Source organism: Garra rufa, chromosome 16 (assembly GCF_049309525.1).
Source record: "Garra rufa chromosome 16, GarRuf1.0, whole genome shotgun sequence".
NCBI classification, from domain to species: Eukaryota; Metazoa; Chordata; class Actinopteri; order Cypriniformes; family Cyprinidae; genus Garra; species Garra rufa.
This window is the reverse complement of record NC_133376.1, coordinates 16,773,129-16,797,146: the sequence shown is the minus strand read 5'-3', so window position 1 is coordinate 16,797,146 and position 24,018 is coordinate 16,773,129. Positions and strand designations below refer to the sequence as shown.

General features: G+C 35.6%; 2 protein-coding genes across 3 annotated transcripts in view; both read left to right on the top strand.

Annotated features, from left to right (window-relative positions):
• Positions 1 to 16,484, top strand: part of nrg2b (neuregulin 2b) — a 105,816-nt gene extending 89,332 nt beyond the window's left edge. Inside the window, exons 6-11 of one of the 2 annotated variants that reach the window (XM_073820839.1) lie at positions 967 to 990; positions 6,118 to 6,220; positions 7,683 to 7,806; positions 7,997 to 8,130; positions 10,601 to 10,825; positions 13,908 to 16,484. In XM_073820839.1, the coding sequence (XP_073676940.1) occupies positions 967 to 990; positions 6,118 to 6,220; positions 7,683 to 7,806; positions 7,997 to 8,130; positions 10,601 to 10,825; positions 13,908 to 14,562 (1,265 nt within the window). In that variant the 3' untranslated portion in view covers positions 14,563 to 16,484. The remainder of the gene's footprint in view (positions 1 to 966; positions 991 to 6,117; positions 6,221 to 7,682; positions 7,807 to 7,996; positions 8,131 to 10,600; positions 10,826 to 13,907) is intronic. The other variant, XM_073820840.1, reaches the window with a different exon arrangement.
• Positions 16,485 to 20,386: 3,902 nt separating this feature from the next.
• On the top strand, positions 20,387 to 22,253 carry LOC141288896 (N-acetyllactosaminide beta-1,3-N-acetylglucosaminyltransferase 2). The gene has a single exon (XM_073821102.1). It carries the CDS (start codon positions 20,387 to 20,389, stop codon positions 21,761 to 21,763), a length of 1,377 nt encoding a protein of 458 aa, XP_073677203.1. The 3' UTR covers positions 21,764 to 22,253.
• Positions 22,254 to 24,018: the final 1,765 nt, after the last annotated feature.

Here is a 24,018-nt window from a genome sequence, read left to right as displayed (position 1 = left end):
ATATATGTAATCTTTTTAGTGGTTCTGCAGACAAAAGAAATATGTCACACAGATCCTCTGTAATAGCATTATAAGTGCATTAGCACAAGTGTAATTTCTGCTCATTTTAACTGTACGATGAGAAAATTTCCACAGATGCTCTTGGTAAATCTTAACTTGCCTTGAACCTGGAATATTTCAGTCAAGTACTGGATGTTAAGTAATACTGATGCTGTTGTTTTGTATGACCTCTTAACAGCGTTCTGAGCCTGAGGCATGATGCATGACCCTTAACCTCTAACCTTTGACCTCTAGAACCGCTGCTTTCCAAAACAGTGGTAGTTTGCTAGAGGAGCCCTCAGTATTGCCAGTACCATGCATGCCGTAACACAAAATCTGCATTTATACATTTGCAGTGGAAGTTTTAAAACACATGAAAATGTAATCGTGTAACTAAACAAAAGCCATCTGATTGTTCATGATTGTTTTGCATATAAATCATTAGATGTATGTCTACATTCGTCTGTACTTGAGTCTTTTTGTGTTGTACATTGTGCTTTTCTGTTTAATGGTTTTGTTTCTTTGTTTTTTTTGTTTCTTAACCTTAAACCAGAAATGAGGTCTAGTAAATATGGCAGTAAGTGTGGCTGTCTATGTCTGCATGCATTTGTACACTTGCTTACATGCGATGAACCAGAAAGGCGTGTTGTTTGTTTGTTTGTTTGTTTGTTTGCTTACTTGTATTTCCATTGGTTTGGTTTTTGTTTTATGGGGAATATGGAGTTGGCCAGTGTGTGTCTGCATTGTCTGTCTGTTACTGGAACGTACAGTCACTCATCTCAATGTCTCAAACAAAACCAACCAAACAACACCACTGATCGCATTTTAGTGAACCGCCTCTATCTGAACAAGTGGACATTTTTACCTGAAACCTGTTTTCTTGTTTTTTTCTTTTTTTTTCACATTGTCAACTTTCTGTATTGGCAGAGCATCTTGGAATTGAAATCATGGGTATGAAGTTATTATTTGTTTGATTCTTTAGTTTGTAAGGTTCATGACATAATTTGATGACATAGTTTAAGCATATTCACATAAGGACTCGTCTCGTTCTATTTTCTCTGTCCTATATTTGAACAAGCAAATACATTCCCAGCTTTCTGATTTACTTTTTCAGCTCTGACAAAGCGACACTCATTTTTAGGAATGTAGGAATGAAACGCATCAGTCAGGTAGATCAATATTTATAGTATAAAACGCATATTTACTGTTCTGTGATATTATCAGAAAAGTAGCCATTTATGTCTTTTATCAAATGCCACTCAAGGCCAGGCATTAGTGAGTTTACAACAGCCTCAAATGGCTTATTTCTGTAATAAATTATTACATTTTAATAAATTTATGCTACAGTGATTAAACTTGTTAGAGAAATAAAATGTCTGGAATAAATTTAAATTTTTCACACTGCAAATAAATAATCTCTTAATCAGTGTTTTTACATGTTTTCCAGTAAAATATCCTAACATAAGACAAAATTAATTTAAAAGAAAAGGTCACACTTTATATTAGGTGGCCTTAATTACTACTTACATCAATATTAAATCATATTGCATTGCAAAACACATTTACTGATATTCAGGTGTGATACGGTAAATTTAGGGTCAAGTTTGGTGGTATTGGTAGGTGTATAAATATACAGTAACAGTATAAATATAAATGTAATTACATAAATTAATTACAGATGTAATTACATATAGGTGTTTTAAAAAATATAAGTACAATGTAAAAACATGTATAGTTCATTGTACCAAATTATTAATTTAAATGTAAGTACACAGTAGTTAAGGCCACCTAATATAAAGTGGGACTAAAGAAAATGCTTGAGAAGAAAAATTGTACATAGGATAATAAGGCTGGTTCTCTTTTTCAAGAATAATATTTTGAATGAATTAACAATTATTTTTCTCATTGGACAATTACATTTTACAACTATTTTTATAAGGGAAAATTTTAAAAAGTTATTTTTTATCATTTTTATAATTAAATTTTTTTTAAATTCAGAAAATGTATTGTAGTTTAACTATATATTTATATATCTACTATGCCCACCAAGACTGCATTTATCTGTTTAAAAATACAGTAAAAGCAGTAATATTGTGAAATATTATTACAATTTTAAGTAACTTTAAATTACTCTAAATTTATTTGAATATATTTGAAAGTGTAATTTATTCCTGAAATTATAAAAAAAAAAGCATTCAAAGCATTAAAGAGAATTAAAGAGCATATAAGAGAATTCTTTCCAAAACATTAAAAAATTTAATTCGTTATTTATTAAATATTTTTAATTGTATAATTTGTTAGGTAGTGTATATCTAATGTAATTTTGTTTCTCAAGTATATTTATCTTTTACATTTTTTTTTAAATAATTTATATATATATGTGTATGTGTGTGTGTGTGTGTGTGTGTGTGTGTGTGTGTGTGTGTGTGTGTGTATAAATTTTCTTTCCTGTAAAACAGCACAAATATACTAATTAAGGACATTATTTTTTTGCAGTGTAAAATAAAAAACAACTTTTATTTCCATAGAACGTATGTGTCAGGGAGCCGAGTCAGGGTTAAAATGAGTGTTGCCCATCTCTTCTCCTGTCTTCTTGTCTGCACTAGAGTACATTAGCCGTTGGTCTGGGTACATCTCGCTCTCCGTTTTCTCTCTCTCTTTGTGTACTCTGATCTCTGTTTCCTGTAACAAGCATGCAATGCAATATCAGTGTCTGACTCAACCCCCCCCCCCCCCCCTCCCCTCTGTGTTTCTCTTTTATTACACACTCATCCCCCTACTGTTTGGCCCTCAATTCTCTTCTCTCCTTCCTCCCGTCCGTTTTTTCGTTCCCTCCCTTCATGTTCTGTATGCTTCCTCTGTTGCTGCCCACGTTCAGCACCCCAGAGGATGTTTTGAATATTCTCGTTCTCAAAAATCAGACCCAGATATAAAAATATGTGTTCAAGGCATCTGTATAGACGGTCTTCATAAAACCTGCGGTTTGCCAAAATTTATTTTTTTTACCATTCAGTTTTAAAGTCAACATGAAATGACTATAGCAAAAAAAATTAATTTGTAGTGTAAAATTTCTGAGTAAAATAAGAAAGTAAATGTAAATTTGAAAAGAGTTTTAATGAAGTAATTAAAAATAAATATATTTATATTTGAAACTTTTAAATACATTATATATGAATGCATAGTTAAACAATTTATTTAAAGTATATTTATTACTTATTTATTAATTAATTTATATAACAAAACATTTAAACATATATAACTGTATTTTTTTTTTTTTTTTAAATAAAACAAACAGTTATTACTTAACAATAATGTGCATAGATGAGTAAATGGGTTAGTTTTGATTTTTCATGTTGGTTTTAAAACACATTTAGTCATAATAATGAATATTCCAAAACTGCTTGTGAAGTTTAATTGGGTTTTATGAACAACCTCTCCAAGGAGCTCCTATAATGCAGTTTGTGTCTTTTAACTCTATTTTACAGGAGGCATGCTTTATGCAAGACTTATAAGCTTAGACTGCTCTGTCTTCTTCAGACGTCATAGGATTTTATATATAGAATAATGCATGTAATGGGTTTTCAGAGGGGCAGAGATTTCATTTTATAAACACTTCTGGCCAAAAAATTCGAGTTTTCTGTGTTGCACAGGATGGTTTCAGTCCTGAAGGTAGCCAAAAGTTCTCCCACTGTTTCAGCATAATGTGCTTTATGTGAAACCCTGGCAGACAGAGAAAGCACCACAGCTGTGCCCTTCCCATGCTGCCGAGCACCTGATATCAGCCATCTGAAATGTGTTTTAGAATGACATCTGATGCACCTCAGTGCCCATTAAAAATAAAGATTGTAGATTTAAAGGAAGAGTTCAACCAAAAAATAACAATCCTGTCATCGTTTTCTCACCCTTGTGTTCTTCTAAACCTGTTTGACTTTTTTCTGTGGAACACAAAATGAGATGTATTCTGCAAAATGTTAATTATTTCATCAAAATAAGAGGGATCATACAAAATGCATGTTATTTTTTATGTAGTACTGACCTGAATAAGATATTCCACATAAAAACGTACATATAGTCCACAAGAGAAAATAATAGTTGAATTTATAAAAATGACCCCATTCAAAAGTTTACATACACTTGATTCTTAATACTGTGTTGTCACCTGAATGATCACAATGATCCACTTCATGAGTCCCTTGTTTGTCCTGAACAGTTAAACTGTCCACTGTTATTTAGAAAAATCCTTCAGGTCCCACAAATTCTTTGGTTTTCCAGCATTTTTGTGTATTTGAACCCTTTCCAACAATGACTGTATGATTTTGAGATCCATCTTTTCACACTGAGGACAACTGAGGGAGTGGGGGGGTGAAAACTTTATGAAATTGAAGATCAGGGTAAATATCACTTATTTTGTTTTCTGGGAAACATGTAAGTATCTCATGTAGCTTCTAAAGGGCAGTACTGAATGAAAAAATATGATATTTAGGCAAAATAAGAAAAATGTACACATCTTCATTTTGTTCAAAAGTTTACACCCCCTGACTCTTAATGCATTGTGTTTCCTTCTGGAGCATCAGTGAGTGTTTGAAACATCTGTAGTAGTTACATGTGTGTTATTAGTGTGGAAATATGGATCTCAAAATCATACAGTCATTGCTGGAAAGAGTTCAAATACGCAAAATGATGTAAAAACACAGAATTTGTGGGACCTTAAGGATTTTTCTGAAGAACAGCAGGCAGTTCAACTGATTAGGACAAACAAGGGACTCATGAACAACTATCACTAAACAAAAAACACACACACAGCTGTGGATCATTCAGGTAACAACACAGTACTAAGAATCAAAGTATGTAAATTTTTGAATGGGGTCAATTTTATAAATACATGCATATGCCATATATGTCAGAATATGTATTACACACACATATGACTATACATATGGGCTAGATATACGTCAATATATGAAATTGTGTTATATAAATTCATATATGGAAGTTTAATATATGTACATATATTACATTTGCATATTGGGGTCCAAGCTGCTTTCCTAAATACATTGGAAGTAAATGGGGACTGGAGCTGTCAAGCTCTAAAAGCACCATAAAAGTCATATGTTTTATGCACTATTTTCATGCACTATATTCCACGTCGCCTGAGCCAGACAATAACTTCAGATGTGGGACTAAAAATCTAGCTCAACAGCCCCAGTCCCCATTCATTTTTATTATTTGGAGCTTATAGCTTGGACTTTAAGATATAAAGGTATAGTTCACCTAAAAAATGACAGTTATGTCATTATTTACTCACCCTCATGTCGTTCCAAATCCATTTTCAGAACACAAATAAGATATTTTTGATGAAATCTGTGATCTTTCTGATCCTGCATAGACAGCAACGCAACTGATATATTCAAGGCCCAGAAAGGTGGTAATAATATCGATAAAATAGTCCATATGACATCAGTTGTTTATGATTATAATTTTATGAATCTACGAGAATGCTTCCAGAACTACTGATGACACATGGACTATTTTAACAATGTCTTTACAAAACTCTCTGGGCCTTGAACATGTCAGTTGCATTGCTGTCTATGTAGGGTCAGAAAGCTCTCAGATCTCATAAAAAATATCTTAATTTGTGTTCTGAAAATGAACGTCAAAATTAAGGTCTTACAGGTTTAGAACGACATGAGGGTGAGTAATTAATGACAGAATTTTTGGGTGAACTATTCCTTTAAATATCTCCTTTTTCGTTCCACTGATAAAATAACATAATTCACTAACATGAGGGTTAGTAAATAATGACAGAATATTCATTTTGGGGTGTACTTTTCCTTTGACTAAATAAAACTGTATAGAAGTGACAATATGACTGTTAACTACTATAGACTGAAGTTAGAAAATGTTTTAGGTTGAATGAGTTAATTTGACATTGTTTTAAGGCTGCCACTGATGCAGCGGTTGTGTGTTTTGTATGTATGTGTGTCTTTGTGTTCAATGGTCGTCCTGTACATGTGTGTTTGTCTCTGTGTGTACGTCTGTGCATATGTGTGTGCTTGTCCATGGCTCTCGTCCATTCAGAGGCTGAGGAGCTGTACCAAAAACGTGTGCTGACGATAACGGGCATCTGCGTGGCACTGCTGGTGGTTGGCATCGTGTGTGTGGTGGCATACTGCAAAACCAAGTAAGCCCCGGGAACTCTAGCGATCGCCAGAGAGAACTGTGCACATTCACACATTAAATTAAAAAACACACTTACACGCTTTGGGTGGTATAAGCAAAATTTGCTTTGCGAGGAAATGTACATCGCTATATCATTTTATAACACTTATGTTTAAAAGTTTGGGGTCAGTATAATATTCATCAGTCACATTGCATATATATATAAATATAAGATTTGCATTTCACATATGTGCTGTTCTTTTAAAAAATTTTTGTTCATCAAAGAATCCTGAAAAATCACGTTTTCCACAAAAAATGTTAAGCAGCACAACCATTTTCACCCTTTACAATTAGAAATGTTTCAGCATATTATAATAATTTATGAAGGATTATGTGACACTGAAAACTGGCAAATTCTGCTTTGATCACAGAATAAATTACACTTTAAAATATATTGAAATAGAAACCCATTATTTTAAATTGCAATAATATTTCACAAAATTATTGCATTTTACTGTGTTTTTGATTTTAAAAAAAATTAGTCTTGGAAAGCATAAGAAATTTCAAAAACATTTTTAAAAAACTTACTGACCCCAAATATTTTAAACAGTAGTGTACATACATTGCTGATATATAGAGTTTATTTAGTTTAAATTCAACAAAAAAATAATTCAAACCAAATTAAATTTAATTATATGACCATATGGCAATGCCTGTTTTCCAATAATTCAAAGAATTAAATATTGTTTTAATTATTATAATGAATTAATTTTATGTTTGCCACTGGATACCAACTAAATGATAATATTATTCCTGTTATTAAAATAATACATGCATATTTGAACATGTCATCCAGCCATAATCTATGCCAAATTTAAGTAACTTTTGTGTTTTACTTTGGTGATCAGCAAAAAAGTCAAAAGTTTTTGGACAGTAGGATTTTTAATGTTTTATAAAGAAGTCTCTTTTGCTCACCAAGCCTGCATTTATTTGATTCAAAGTACAGCAAAACAGTAAAACTGTGAAATATTTTTACTATTTAAATTCTGTGATTTCAAAGCTGAATTTGTAGCATCATTACTCCAGTTACATGATCCTTTAGAAATCATTCTAATTTGCTGAGTGGAATTTTTTCAGGTTTCTTGAATAGAAAGTTTTGAAGAACAACATTTATCTGTAATAGAAATCTTTTGTAACATTTTGTAAATGAATTATCATCTCTCCTGATCAATTTAAAGCATCTTTGCTAAATAAAAATATTAATATTAATAAAAAAAATAAAAAAAATATTATACTGTCTCTAAGCTTTTGAATGGTATAGTGTATAATGTTACAAAAGGTTTTTATTTTAGATAAATGCTGACCTTTGGTTCTTTCTGTTCATCAAAGAAGTGAACTTGGTGTACTTTCCTGTTTTAAATATTAGAGTATTTGCTGTCATGGTAGAAATCACAGATCAGATTTCAGACTGGATCTTTCTTCAGGAAACAAAGAAAGAAGATGCATAACCACCTGCACCAAAACATGTGTGCGGAGCATCCCAACCGCATGCTGGCCAACGGACCCAACCACCCCGGCCCCGGCCCTGAGGAAATCCCCATGGTGGATGTGAGTTTGCCTCCCTCTCATTTCCTGTGTCTTGCATATTCTGAAGATTTAGTAATTGAAGTAAATTGATTTTTGTGATTTGATAATTGATTAGATATTTGTGATTAACCGCTTCCTCTGGTGCTCACAATGATTAAGAATTCTTCAAATGTAATTAATTTATAATCTCACGCTACTCTTTTTATTGCAGTATATATCTAAGAATGTCCCAGCAACTGAGCGAGTAGTACGACACGGAACAGAGACATCAGGCAATTTCTCGGGCAGCCGAATGTCGTCACGATCCCACCACACCTCCACAGCTTCTCACGCTTCCAGTCACCGGTACTGAGTCTTCCCTGACTGATTCATCTGTCAATATATCTATATATAGATCCTTGACATATATCCTCAACCCATCTGTCTAATTGGCTGTTCATTTACTAACCCAACTAGCCAACACAATTCACATCCATCTATTTTTCACATCCATCTGCCCCAAATGTTTTTTCAACCATCTCATCAAGTTAGCGTTTTTAAGCAAATTTAAATGTATACCAAAGTAATATCACGGACATGGAACACATACAAACATAAGAGGAGGGATTTATCACATAAACCAATCATAGCTGATCATAACCAGTCATATTGTGGTGGAGGAATTCCCTACTCTCACGTGACTTTCCCCCATTCATTCTCAATTACCCCCCACCAAACTCACGGCACTCTTTAGGGGGTCTGTTAAAACTCAGTGGGCTCAGGGGAGGCGAGAGAGACGCAGACTCACACTGTAACTTTAGCTGCTAATGTCGATGTTGGACAATGTTTCTTTAGAAAAACTAGTGATTTATAAACTTTTTAATGTTATATTTTGTATTATTGCTGGGTTTTTTTTTTACTATATATTTTTTTTTCTCCTCCAGTATTTTGAGGATATGTTTGTGAAAAACATTTTTTCAAGGACAGGTTTTTTTTTTTAGATAAATGTGTTGTAAAGTCTGAAAATCTGTGTATAAAGAATGTCACTACCAAATATCATTTTTCTATAATTAAACACTTTTTTGGGAGTTACTTTGTAACATTTAATTTTAACTTTTCAGAACTGTGCTTGCTAACCATGTGCTGATTAGTATCTTTGAGCAAGTATCTACAGTTGTCACTACCGAAACAGTCAAGACCGAAACATGTCATCATTGTTTTAGTAGTGACAAAAGGGAACACATAATCCTTTATTTGGGGGAAATAAACAAAATTTTAGTACGGTTATACAAATTTTTAGTATTGTAGTATGTTTTAGTAGCAGGGTTCGTACAAGGTACTTAGACTACTTGAGTACTTGAACTTGACTTTTGGAAATTTAAGGCCTGGAAAACCCTTGAAAATATAAATATTTCTGAAGGGGTACTTTAAAATTGCTTGAATTAATGAATAACAATGTATCTATGACATAAGTGTTTAATTTGTTTAATAATCTTTTCATGCAATTAAAAAAACATTATACATTTTTTTTTTTTTTTTTTTTACATTAACTATTTCAGTTAATGTCATAAAACTATCAAGCTAAACCAATAGCAGTACTGACAGTGTCGTGTAAACATGGCTGAAGATGCAAAAAGAGGAACAGATAAACCAGATCAATTGAATAATTCATTTAAGCTGGAACCATTTCAATTGCTTCGAGCTCATGACTTCTTTTAATTTCAAGCAATTCACTAGCAAAACCAGAATGAATTAAAAGTGCTTGTAAAAACCATTTAAAAACCATTGCGTCGCAACATGATTCACTGTTTCGAAGTGCTCCAATCAGATCATGTATCACAAATCATTTGATTCAGATCAAGCCTTCAAATCACATATCACAAATCATTTGATTTAGTTTGGAACTTCAAGTATCCTGAATCCTGATGTGAAATGATTTGTGAATCATTATTTAGATCGGGACATTGGAGCATGGATCACAAATCATATGATTTAGATCTGAACCTAAGAGGTCGGATCGCAAATTATTTGATTCAGATCGGGACTTCGGAGCAGTTTCGCAAATATTTTTTTCTAATTTTTTTTTTCTTTAACAGTTGAAACATCAAACCTGATCATCAAAATCTGATTGAAGTCTTTGAAAATCAAAAGAGTAGTGCTTGAAAAGTCCTTGAAAGTCCTGGAATTTTATTTTACAATTTCTGTACAAACCCTGTAGTAGTGTTTTAGTATGTAGGTTAAAATTCTGTAATGTGATGTGGTCGCTACCAAAACATTACTGTCAGAACCAAAACATGACATGTTTTGTCAAATATAAATTAAACTGAGTTATCAAATAAGATATTATGATAGTGTTTGGTTCAGTGTATATTCAAACTAATGGATCCTTAAGTTTGAAATCAGTATGATCAACTTTTTGCCTTTTACAAAGAAAAATTGTATTCAAAACAAAACAAATCTCATAAATCACACTTGAAATGTTGTTAAAATTGTTATTGATTTACCTCAGAAACTTTTTAATAAAATATATATATATATTTACAAGGCAGATGTAAGCAAAATCGTAATAGGTCAATATAACCCTTCTTATTAAATTATATTTTATTACTTTGTTTTGGTAGTTACAAATTTGGGGAGAGGACAAATTTCCACAATTTTCTGCAAATACAATATGAGAATTATCTGCACAATTACTAGAAATGTGTACCTTGGATATTATACAGTTTGCATACATAGCCTACAAAATTTGTGGAAAAAGAAACATTTTTTCAAGAAATTTCCAACTAAATTTCCCCACATATTTTCTGCTTCCCTTTGTGTCGTTCCCGCCCCTCAGGCACGAGGAGCGCACATGGAGTATGGAGCGGACAGACAGCATACACTCTGACTGCCAGTCGGGGGCGCTCTCTTCCTCTGTTGGCACCAGTAAATGCAGCAGCCCGGCGTGTATGGAGGCTCGTGCCCGTCGTGCAGCATACTGTGGTTATCCTGACACTACACAGTGCCCCCTACAGTACGGAGACTCTTACGACTCCCTGCGGGACTCACCTCACAGTGACAGGTGAGTGAATAAGGAAACGCCAGCAGATAAGAAGAGTTCACCTTCACAGATAAAGACACTGTGTATTTATGTGGTTAAAAGCTGAGGCATGCTGGTTGTTCTGTTGGTTTGTAAGCTTTACTGTATCAGGAATGTGATATTTGGTGTTGAACCATAACAACATAAGCAGGGCTCAGATTTTTTCAGTAGTGTTGACAGTTGCTTAACTGTTCATAGATTTATATGTCATGTTTCTTTGTTGCTTTGAATAAATGCATCTGCTAAATTATTAAATGTAAATCTTTTCACAACACTTGTTCCTGTTTTTTTTTCCAACAAAAACACTTCCACTCTGCTTTTTCTACATAGCTTTTTCTCTCTAAAGTAGTTTTGGGAAGTGAGATTCATTTTCATGAATTGTTTTGATTGGATGGTTCATTTCAATTTCATTTTTGTGGCAATTTTAAAGTGTAATTTACATTTAATGTCATTAAAATTGGTTGACAAGGGGGTGAGTACATTATCTGTAAATTTTTGTTCTGTAAGTGAACTTCTCCTTTAAAAATGTAGTCATATCACATTAAGGTTTCCCAAACTGGTGTTTGTGAAGGACCTGCATAGGGGTTATGAGTTTAAGGAAAACTAGTAATTCATTAAATCACAAAAAATGTTAAATTAAAATGAATAATTAAAAAAAAAAAATGAAATGTTTTATTTCTTTACCTGCATGTCATGTGACCAACATAACCAACATCAGAGAACCAATGAACATGCAAATTTGATACTTAATTATTCAAATATTTATTTTAAAATCTCAGGGGTACTTCAAGGTGCTATTAGGTGAAAAGTTTGTGAATTTGTGCATTTTAATGTTTTTAAAAGAATTACATGGTTAACCTACAGAGTGACCATTCAAATCAATTTGTTCATCATTAGTTGATGCACTTCTTAAACCTGATTTTTGTAAATCTCTATGTGAATGTCCATAAGACTGAAGACTTGTATAAATAAGCAGCATGCTATTTTAGAAAGAAACATTTAAAAGATGAAAAAGAGGAATTAGGGAGAATGTAATAATTATGACTAATTTATTGCTGTTATGTGAATAATATGTAATCATGCAGTCCATAAAATTAACTGCAGTCTGATTATGAGTATTTTAAAATGTAATTGAATCTAATTACATGTACTTTTTCATTTTTGGAATCTGATATTACGAATAGAGATTACATGTAATCAGTTACTACCCAGCTCTGTTCGTTGATTAATCTTTAAAAATTAATTAATTTTTTCCCCAATAAATATTGCTCTGAACGCACTAATATAAATGTATAAAAATTGTACCTACAGCAGACATACACTACCATTCAAAAGGTTTGAGGTCAGTAAGATTTTTGCATAAAACCATTAGAAGTGACAGTAAAGACTTGTAGTAAGGTTTCTATTTCAAATAAATGCTGTTGTTTTAAACATTAAATTAATCGAAGAATTCTGAAAATAAATGTACAACTGTTTTTTCAACATTGATAATAGAATATAAAAATGTTTTCAATTTCGAAAGTAAATGTTTTTTTTTTTCCACTATTTATTAAGTATCCAAAAAATATTTATTTTTGTTTTCAACATCCATAAAAGATACATATAAAAAATATTTCTTTAAGGGATAGTTTACCCAAAAAGGAAAATTTAATGTTTATCTGCTTACCCCCAGGGCATCCAAGATGTAGGTGACTTTGTTTCTTCAGCAGAACACAAACTAAGATTTTTAACTCAAACCATTGCAGTCTGTCAGACATATAACGGCAGTCAATCAAATCTTTAAGAGTAAAAAAAACATACACAGGCGATACACTGAGGTCTTGAGACACATAACGATCGGTAAACAATGAGTGACTTAGACTGCTGCCGCGCGTGCATCTACCATGGCAGATCACGTTGGCGCATCACGCACCACCTGTTGTAAATGCACTCAGGAGAGTAGAACTCTCTGGATACAGAGGTAAATAATGATATAAATACTGTTCAGTTTTTTGCACAGACCAATCGTTTTGTGTATTAATACCTCAATGTATCATCACGAGCCGCAGGGTTTCATTTGGTTTTGTCTGTGTATATTTTTTTTACTCCTAAAGATTTGGTAACCATAAACTGCCATTATATGATGACAGACTGCAACGGTTTGAGTTAAAAGTCTTAATTTGTGTTCTACTCAAGAAACAAAGTCACCTACATCTTGGATGCCCTGGGGGTAAGCAGATGCACATCAAATTTTCATTTTTAGGTGAACTATCCCTTTAAGCAGCTGTTACGACCCATTTAGGGACCAACATAAGAGCCATTCTAAAACCAACAAAAACAACAGTGGCCAGAGCAAAAAGTTAAGAGTTTTATTGTAAAAAGAGAATATGACCAAAACAGAAAACAGAAGGAAATGCACTTGAACTTAAATCTTAAATAAGGATTGGTGAGCTAACTAATTTAGACTACAACTTACTGAAGAGTTAAGAAAAACTTCCTATCTCCCAAGAAAGAAATTAAACACAACAAAAGTCTTCTGGGTCAGCCCACTTACCTATACTTTCTATGTACTCTGTTATAACTAAACAAACAATCACTCACCATCCTTAACAAAAGAAAATAAGGAAGACAAAACCCAAACTCAAACACAAAACAGAGTTCCCAGGGCAAGCCGCCATTGAAGTGCCACCAGCAGCTCTTAAATAGGCAGAGGCTTCAGGTGTGTGTGCTAGTCTCCGCCCCCATCCAGTTAGCAGCTGCTCTCAGGAAAGAAACAATGAGAGAAAGAGCAGGGGCTCGTAACAGCAGCAAATCACCATTTAAGAATGATTTTTGAAGGATCCCTGTGACACTAAAGACTGGAGTAACTAGGCTGAAAATTCAGCTTTGATCACAGGAATAAATTACATTTTTAAATATATTCCAAAAACTGTTATTTTAAATTATAATATTTCACAGCTGTACTGGAATGATTTCAATCAGATAAATTCAGCTGTGGTGAGCATAAAATACTTTTTAACGGTAGTGTGTGTTAAAAGATTTTTCCATCAGGCCTCTCATCCCATGTTTTCTTGCATTTTTGCAGGTATGTGTCCGCTCTGACCACGCCGGCGCGTCTATCTCCAGTGGACTTTCACTCCTCACTGCCCCCGCAGGTGCCTACCTTTCAGATCACCACGCCCAACGCCAGCCACGCCCTCTCCCTGCCGCCCGCCGCCTCAGCCATCGCCATGGCGGCCTACACGCCGGACGACGACCAGCCCCTCCTGCACCGCTATCGGCGATCCCGTCGGCCGTATTACGCGGCGGACAGCACGGGCTCCCTTCCGTCCAGCCCGTACCGCTTCGTGGACGACGAGGACTACGAGACCACGCAGGAGTACATGTCCTCCTCCCGGGAGCAGCAGAAGAAGAGCAGCAGCAACAGCGGCCGCCGTTGGCGCAGGAGGTCGCGGCTCAACGGGCACGTGTCGCAGCGCGCGCCGGGCCCCAGGAACTACAGCTCTCAAAGCTGCCTGTCGGACAGCGAGTGGGAGGACGATGAGGTCGGCGACCTCGGCCACGGCGAGAGCACGCCGTTTCTCAGTATGCAGAACATGAACGCCACCGAACCGGCCACCATCTACCGACCTAACGACACGCGGACTTACAGCAACACGGGACGCTCGGGCTCCCGCGCCAACGTGCAGGCCAACAAACTGTCGCAGTCACGGTCCAGACCGGACAATGCACCCCTTTAAAAAAGACCGACGAGTGCAAGGACGAACAAAGTCGCTAGGGCGCGAAAAACAAATGATATGCTATAGACCTGCACCTATGAGAAATATTTTTTATTTTATATAACAGACAGATATTCTAAACAAATGAAATATTTATTTTCATTTCAGCAAAAATTGTCTACTAGCTAGCAGCAAAGACTTTTTTTATAGGGGGAAAACTATTTATATGTAATTCCTTTTTTTGATTTACAGCATTACGAAGAAGAATTACGTGCCAATTTTTTCACGAGTTAGAACTAGAATAATATTGTGGTGCCTTTTGCTGTTTGCCGACGAGGGAGGTTCAGTTGAATTTTTGTAGCCTTTCTTAAAAACAGACTCTTGGGTTTTATAGACATGTCTTTCCGTTTCGGTTCGTTCGTTTCGTTCGTTCAGGATCTCCCCATTTGAACTGTGATATTATTCAGACACCATGCAATATCGAATCACTTCTGTGTAAGGTGTTTGTTTACATGACTAGGATTCACGCGCGCACATAACCGACGTTAGATCGCATCGGATGGCCGTCCGGGCGGGCATCCGAGCGCCGTTTTGCGTTCGTCTTCGGTTTCGACGTTCTACGTTTTCGTTTCTCTCCATGGAAACAGAGGTACGCAGGAGTTCACAGGGCATGGCGCCGGGTCGCGGTATCGGCCCTGGTGTTCAGGGTTTTCAAAACGGTGGTCTGTGCGTCCAATGAATGTGTTTACACTTCTGTCCGTGTGCGTGAGAGTGTCGTTGAACCTCAGTGTATACGTACGTGTCTTTGTGTACGCCGTTTCGTGCGAGAACGCGTTTCGTTCGTTGTGTTCGTCTTCAGGTTAACGTTTCGAGCGCGTGTGCGTGTTGTGAGTTTCGACGTGCGCCTGTGTGTGTATACGTATGCTTGTACTCTTTTTAGGATGTTGGCTTCGTCGAAAGGGAGCTCCGTCGCGTCGCCGTTGGCTAAACCCAACCCCCCTAGTGGTGACACGGGCTCATTGCACTGTAACCTTCCTTCCTTGTGTAGTCACTGGCCTGCGGAGGAACCAATCCAGCCTGATTCTAGCCTACACGGACCTACATCTCTCTCCCACACGTTCCCATTCCTATGCCAGCAGCTTTAAGCCGCACTGTGTCTCAGGACTTTTCATCGAAAACTGCATTGCCCATCAAACAGATCCATTACTGCCCGTCGTGTCTGCATCATGCTGGGAAACGGTGAAGAACAATACGACCAGATGTGTTTGTCTGCGAACGCTCCATGTTTTGTTGGCTTTTCTTTGTTTTGTTCAAGCAGGGTCGTTCCCAGTCTGCCAAACTCTCACTTTTTGACACATCTGTATGCAAGTTGGAGACTTGCTCGAAGCGATGCGTGTTCGGCTACTAGACGTGCTACTTTAGGTGGATTATAAAGTGTAAACCCCCTACTTCCAGAGTCCAGCAACCTACAGCTACATTCGAATAAACAAACCCGCCACCCGCACACTTACACTTATAGACACACATGCAGACGCACACACTTACACAAACACACACATGCTCAAGATTCATTCTGTGTGCACACAGTCGTTTAAAGCACCGCTCGTCTCACCGATTGATTTTCTTCCTGTCTTTCTCTCTCTGTTTCTTCTGTTCTTCCTCTCTGCCTGTGAAGGCGTCCCTCCCTCTGCATGTTCTAGTGGTTCAGATAGATGGGTGCATGGTAACCGCAGCAACTGAGTCGTATTCACACGGTGAAAGTGTAGTTTTCATTTGACATTCAGCAATAAATCCCCTTTTTTCATGTTCATTCTTGACTTGGAATATGCTAGAAATTTTTGCAAGTTTTCTCAAAAAATAGTACTTGTAAAAAAAATAAAATAAAATCAAACCACTTGTTCATATGGAGAAAAAAATAAATCTTAATTCCTACCATTTTAAAAAATGAATTCATCGGGATGTATGTCTGTTTCTTGGATGTCTTTGTAATAAGAAAACGTTTTCAGGGGAAAAATGTATTCTTTCTTTGACAGAGCTGCATCAAGGATGACAACTGGCCATTGTAAAGGTATATTGATCAGCAGCTGATTTTGTTATCAGACGGTGTGTCCTCCTCTGTCTCTTTGGTGGTTACAGGTATGGATAATATCATGAGGAATCAAACTGTCCTTGATTTTTAGAGATAAAAGTGCTTGGAAAGTGCAAATTTGTTCATCAGATGAATGCTTTGAACACATTGAAAGAGTACACTTACATAAAATTATGGGTAATAAGTAGGTTGACACTTTACAATAAGGTTACATTAGGTCACCTTAGTTATTCCATTTACTAAAAATAATTATCAATGAGCAATACTTTTGTTACAGTATTAATTCATTTTTAAAAAATTCATTAACATTGAAAATATTGTATATTTGATTTAAATAATGTATTAGGAAATTAACAGAAACTACGATTAGTAACTGCTTTTGAAGTATTTTTATTAGTTCATGTTAACTAATGTAGTTCACCAATGGTAACTAATGTGACCTTATTTTCGAAGTAAAAATACTGCATTTTTGCAACCCTTTTAATGCTTTCAAATGAACATAATTCCTTAATTGGATTTAATTATACTCTTAAAAAAGTAAAGGTGCTTCACAATGCCATAGAATAGCCCTTTTTGGTTCTATAAAGAAACTTTAACATCTGAAGAACCTTTTTGTTTCACAAAAGGTTCGTGGCAAAATAAGTTTCTTCAGATTATAAAAAGGTAAGACAGAGATGGTTCTTTAAAGAATTTATAACTGAATTGTTCTTTGTTCTATGGCATCACTGTGAAGAACCTTTTAAAGCATCTTGATTTTTAAGAGTTTTGTAAGATTGTTTTTCAACATATGAGTGAAAATATTTTTGAAATATAGTAGGTATAATCTTTTTCATTGCACATAATTTTTTTAAGTAGCAAATAAAACAATGATTACTGAAGTATGTTTTACAAGAAAACACTTTATACTACTGAATTTAACATTTAATTCAGTTACTTTTCTTTTTTGTGTAGTTTCAGTGCAAGTGTCAGTAGTAACTGCTTAGATGTTACAAATGTATAAAACTGAAGCCAGAGAAACTCAAAGTTCTCTTACTAATTCCTACTTAACCAGCTCTACTTGTCTGACCAAGACTCTGTTAAGGATTAGTTCTTCAAATGGTGATATAATCTTCAGAAATGCTTGGTATGGAACACATTTATCACCAACCAGCCTGAAGGCACTAAGCTTGTAGGTGTGCTGCCTGGGGAGAAGATAAGAGCATTTAACCCATGTTTGATTTTATACAGAAAGTCTGGTGAGCTCATACTAATCGTCACACTGATCAAAATATCTGAATTCTAGATTCTAATTAACAGCAGTGATACTAATAGTGTTACATAATGCAAAAAGCATCTGATCTCACTCCCTGAAAGGAGTGACTTGTTAGCTATAGGGCTTTCATATGGCAATGTAATGTATTGTGACAACTTAACATACTTGTCAAACAACAAGTCTAGTGAGTGAAACCACAACATATAAAAACATATGCGTGTGTACACTACCAGTCAAAAGTTTGGACACACTTCCCTATTCTCTTTGATGGGGAAGTGTATCCAAACTGTTGACTGGTACTCATATAATAAAAAGAGGACAACGGAGCTTGGTGTCGCAATTTATTAAACTATCCTGTTTCCACCTGTTCAACTGATTTTGGTACTCAATGCTTAAAATTTGTGTCTACACATAAAATAAAACTACCCTGAGAAATATTCACTAGAGTAAAAAGTGTTACCAGCCTCAATCTCGTCTCTATTATGTCTTTGATCGCTAATGAGTATCGTGGGCTAACCCTCTCGCTCTCACACCTGAATTAAAACTGACGTCACTTGACGCACTTCAAAGTGCACGAGCAACAGGCGAAATGTGAGTTTACTTGACTTTACTTTAAAGCAGATAGTTGCTGGTTTGTTTTCTACCAAGACGCTTTCACATATTCCATGTAATGTACTATATTTGTCTTTTAGCTTATGCATACAGTATGGGAATTATGATGTGAATGACGCGGAATTCATCACAAAATACATTAACAGGAAAACGAGGTAAGTTTGAATTTTAGTAGCTTAGTAATATTAGTTTTCTTTTCATTTTGTTGCTGAAACGATAAAAAATCACAAAGAAAGAAACAGATATTTATGCTGTGTGTTTTTAGTACTGAATGGCACAAGTGAGAAACTACAGCCTCATCATTTACCTTATGAGTTGTTTGTGTTATTTTTACAATTATTTTTAAATTTTAATAACAATAATAAGGTTTATTCTAAAGCTATTTAAGTCCTATATAGGTTATACATTTTATTTTAAATCATTTTATGTAAATGAAAACAATGCCCTTACAACATTGTCCGTACTATTCCAGTTTGGTGAAAACTAGTGCTATAATGGGAAATTTTGAAGATTTGTGTCAATATCTAAATAATCCGTAATTACACCAGTGACTCCTGTGTTGAAATATAAAGCACATTTGTGACCCTGGACCACAAAACCAGTCATAAGGTTAAATTTTACAAAACTGAGATATATACATCATATGAAAGCTCAATAAATAAGCTTTCTATTGATGTATAGTTGGTTAGGATAGGACAATATTTGGCCGAGATACATCTATTGGAAAATCTGAAATCTAAGGGTGCAAAAAATCTAAATACTGAGAAAATCACCTTTAAAGTTGTCCAAATTAAGTTCTTAGCAATGCATATTACTAATCAAAAATTACATTTTGATAGGTTTACAGTAGGAATTTTACAAAAAATCTTCATGGAACATGATCTTTACTTAATTTCCTAATGATTTTTGACATAAAAGAAAAATCAATAATTTTGACCCATATAATGTATTTTTGGCTATTGCTACAAATATACCCCAGCGACTTAAGACTGGTTTTGTGGTCCAGGGTCACATTTAAGACATTTTCGTATAGGCCTGTGTTTTTTCGTGTTAGTCAAAATTCGTCTCGACCTCCAGGTGGCTCTGAATTGTCAAAACACTTCTCAAAATGCTTGCTGATGCGAAAAACGCAGAAAATTGAACCGATCCGTTTTTTTTTGGTTTTTTTTATGATGGACGAAAGTTGCGGAGGAAGTGTGCAAAGTGAGGTCTTACAGAGGGTTTGCACTTGTCACAATTTGGTCAGTTACCCGGATGAGCGGCTATATTGCCAATACTCGGATGTAAACAACAGCATTGATTGCATGGTTAATGTACTACTGAATACATATATCTGCTAATTTATGCTGTGTAAACCACGGACAAAACGTGTAGAGGCAGGAAAGGGCACAATATTTAAAAAAAAAAAAACTAAAGGTAATAGGTGGAAAAGATACGTAGGAGAAGTATTAATTAATATATTAGCCTAATATTTCACCTACCTGATTGGAAATGATAAGAATAAACATGAATGTTGTCAAGATTCTTGCTCTGGAAATCCTGGTTCAGTTTGGCCAGCCACAAACGCCTTTTGTTCCTCAGACAGGTTTTTGCAGTCTTCTCTTTGATTTGTTTGAACTTTTGTCAGTCTATAGTACTCCAAATGTTTTTCCCAGTCCGACCGATTGGTACACCCCAAAACATGACTATAACTGACCAATTTCAGCAGCAATAATAAACTAAATATGCTAGTTTCATTTGGTTTCATTGGCATTGTTTACGTTCAGTGTTCTAATATGGCCGACTGAAGGTGCGTCATGAAAACACTCGGTGTGCAAGGACCTTAAGTGATTGAGAAAAAAAATCACATTTGATTATCTGTTTAACGTTTCTATTCTTTCTTTCCTCAGTTTATGGCTTCATGTCTGTGTCGATACCGCCGGCGGATCCTGTGTTTATGTTCGCCGTGCATATTGCTGCTCCCAGTCTACATCTATATCTCAATTGCAATGTGCTACGTGATGAAACATGGGGCGTCTGGTGTACCCGGTACACGTGTTGTTAATTCCTTGCTGCCGACACACTTTACTGCCAGCGGTCTCAAACACTCCGGAGATCTGGCTCCTCATCCTGAGAAAACCTTCTGGAGAAGCGAGCTAGACACTGGCGCTCTGTGGAACACCATCCAGTACATGACGGATTCCGAGCATAACCCCATCCTAAGGTCAAACTCATCCAGTTTTCCTTACACAACAGAAACATTCAGAAGAACTGAGGATGGATGTTCTCCAAATGATGAGATTATTAACAATACAATGCCAGATTTCGCCAATCTACCAAACCAGATGAAGAATTTTTTGAGTAGCATGCACTGTCGAGACTATCCGCCGATCATAGATCCTTTAGATATTTGTGATGCACAATCAAAGCGATGGGCGCCAACATTGCTTATAGCCATCAAAAGTCAGACTGCAAACCTTGAGAACAGGGAAGCCATACGAGAAACTTGGGGGCGTTCGGGAAAAGTAAAAAGCCGGAGTGGACGGCAAAGGCTCGTCCGCACTGTCTTCCTTCTGGGGAAGTCTGAAGACTTGGATATCGAAGAGAAATTGCATTTAGAGAGTAAAAAACATGGTGATATCATCCAGTGGGACTTCAGGGACACCTTCTTCAACCTCACCCTGAAGGATGTTCTCTTTTGGGACTGGTTCTCAAGGCGATGCCCACATGCCCAGTTCATTTTTAAGGGCGATGATGATGTATTTGTGAGGACGCCTGCTGTCCTTGACTATCTGCTGGATGTAGAGGCAAACGCAAGCTGCTCAAATAGATCCAGGCAGGCAATTAAACTGGAGAGGTTTGTTGTTGGAGACGTGATACACAATGCCGCACCTATACGCTCTAATTTGGCTGATTTGGCTAAATACTACATTCCGGAGAGTTTCTATAAAGGGCGGTACCCATCCTACCCTGGTGGAGGAGGTGTGCTCTACTCTGGTTCTCTGGCACATAGGCTTTTGGAGGTGTCGCAGAGGGTTCATCTGTTCCCTATTGATGATGTCTACCTGGGTATGTGTCTACAGAGACTGAGAGTTTTCCCTATCCACCAACCTGCCTTCCTCACCTTTGGCTTCCCCAAAGATGAGCCCGAGGAACCCTGTGCGTATCACACCATCCTCCTGGTGCACAAGCGAAGCCCAGAGGAGATGTTTCAACTTTGGTCGGAAACGGCGACGCCCAGCCCTGAATGCAAAAACGCACCGTTGAGAGTCAAACCTAGACCTGACTGAGATCAGCAGACTTTACTTTTACTGAACACTTGAAAAGTATTTTGTATACGTTTTGTAGTATTTCATATTTTTGACCTTCATTTGGCTGCAATCACTTCCTTAAGGTTTTATAAACAGGGATTATTCAGGTTTTATGGTGGTAAATTTTAGACTTTCTGAAGACCTTTTTTTAAGACCAAGTAAAGGAATAAATTGAAGGGAACACAGTGTCAATATGTTTTCAAAATGCAAATGTCTAGGGAGCGATACTTGAACGCTTGAGTTGTATTAGCAATACTTGAACATTTAAAAATACAACTTCCAAGAGATCTATACCTCTGCTTCCAGCAACTAGAATATTTTTTAGTTTTTACAGTATATTTTACAATGTATTTATATTTGAGTCATTTTTTACCTGCAAAAAGCTATGTTCTTCCTCTGTATTTTTGTCTCGTTTTCAAGAACAAATGTCTAAAGATTTTTAAATCAAGATGCATTTACTTGAGAAGCAAAATGACGTGATAATACATTGTTGTTGTGTTTTTCTTTGGTAAATTGATCAGTGGGCTCAGAAAAATCAACTTTTAAAGAGAACATTTTAGTACCCTATTCACAGATATTTGTTCTAAGCATAATCACACTTTATTTTGTTCAGTTTGTTAGAAAACAAGACTTCATATATTAGTAGAAGTAGAAGTATCATGATTTGAGTTTTTAGATATTTGCATTGGTAAAAAAAATATATATATTTGGGGGTGTATGCAACATTTCATGTTGTAACATTATGAATTTAAGACTTCCTGTTACAATTTAAGACCCACAGAAACCCTGATAAATGAAAATCAAAATAAAATAAAAATAATCCTACTGACTGATTGTCTGATTTTAAATCTGACTTCAATGTGTTACTCTAAATACCTTTTGACCCAGTTGAGGTCAAAAGTTTACATCCCCAGAATCTGCAAAATGTTAATTATTTTACAAAATGCATGTTATTGTTTATTTAGCACTGACCTGAATAAGACATTTCACATAAAATGTGTTTACACATAATCCACAAGAGAAAATAAGAGTTGAATTTATAAAAATGACCCCATTCAAAAGTGTACATCCCCTTAATTCTTATTACTATGTTGCTAACTGAATGATCCACAGTTGTTTTTTGTTTTTGTTTTTTGTTTAGTGATAGTTGTTCATGAGTACCTTGTTTGTCCTGAACAGTTAAACTGCCCACTGTTCTTCGGAAAAATCCTTCAGGTCCCACAAATTCTTTAGTTTTCCAGCATTTTTGTGTATTTGAACCCTTTCCAACAATGACTGTATGATTTTGAGATCCATCTTTTCACACTGAGGACAACTGAGGGATGCAACTAGTGTTGTCAAAAGTCCCGGTACTTCGGTACCAAGTCGGTACTAAAAAAATTAAAACGTTACGGTACCAGGTTTTCTTAAGTACCGGTGGTACCGACTATCCGGTCAACCCGGTTCTTGATACACTATACAAAAGGTGCGCTCTCACGCACTGCACAGTTGCGCTCTATTCAGCGGTGCTGCTGATGCCGCGGCTCTGACTCCACTTGTTGACAAAGAAGAGCCAGGCTTGCTCCAAATAGTTTGGATTTGCGGCTGAACAAGGCGAATATAATAGATCATCAAAAAACAATTTGCAAAAGATGTCGTGTAGGTGCTCTCGAAAGGAGGAAACATCAAACTTAAAACACCTCAAAGATCGACTCCGGGATCAAATGAAAGAGTTCAAGTAAGGTAAGTTTCATTTTAATTTCATATTTAGAGCATTATTGCATATTTTAATTTGAATGTCAGACTGAAATAAACATCACCGTTTGTGAAGTGAATCGTTAGCATAAGCGCGGCTAACGCTAATTATGCTGGGCCTTAGAATGAATTTGAACCAACGCTCCTATAACTTTTGTTAAGAGTAAAAAAAAAATAATATATGTATTTACTATTTTTTACACAAATGACATGTGTATCCAAAATATATGTGTTAGAGAATGTACAAATGTAGTTAACAATGTCTATGTCCTTAATATTCGTCTGTCAAAAACGTTTTAGGTTTATTCTTGACTGGATAAATATGAATACAGTTTGGATTGAATAAAAGTACAATCAAATAAAACACGTTTTATCCCCTGTTTAGTTTGGTAATACTTTAAAATAAGATCAAATTCATGCATCATCTAACATAAACTTAAAGTAAGTGAAACATATTTTTACAACATTAATTCATGTTTGTGAATGTTATTTAATACAAA

Bases quoted from the DNA above. Each gene is read 5' to 3' on its own strand.
- LOC141288896 (XM_073821102.1), top strand. From the start codon at position 20,387: ATGGCTTCATGTCTGTGTCGATACCGCCGGCGGATCCTGTGTTTATGT.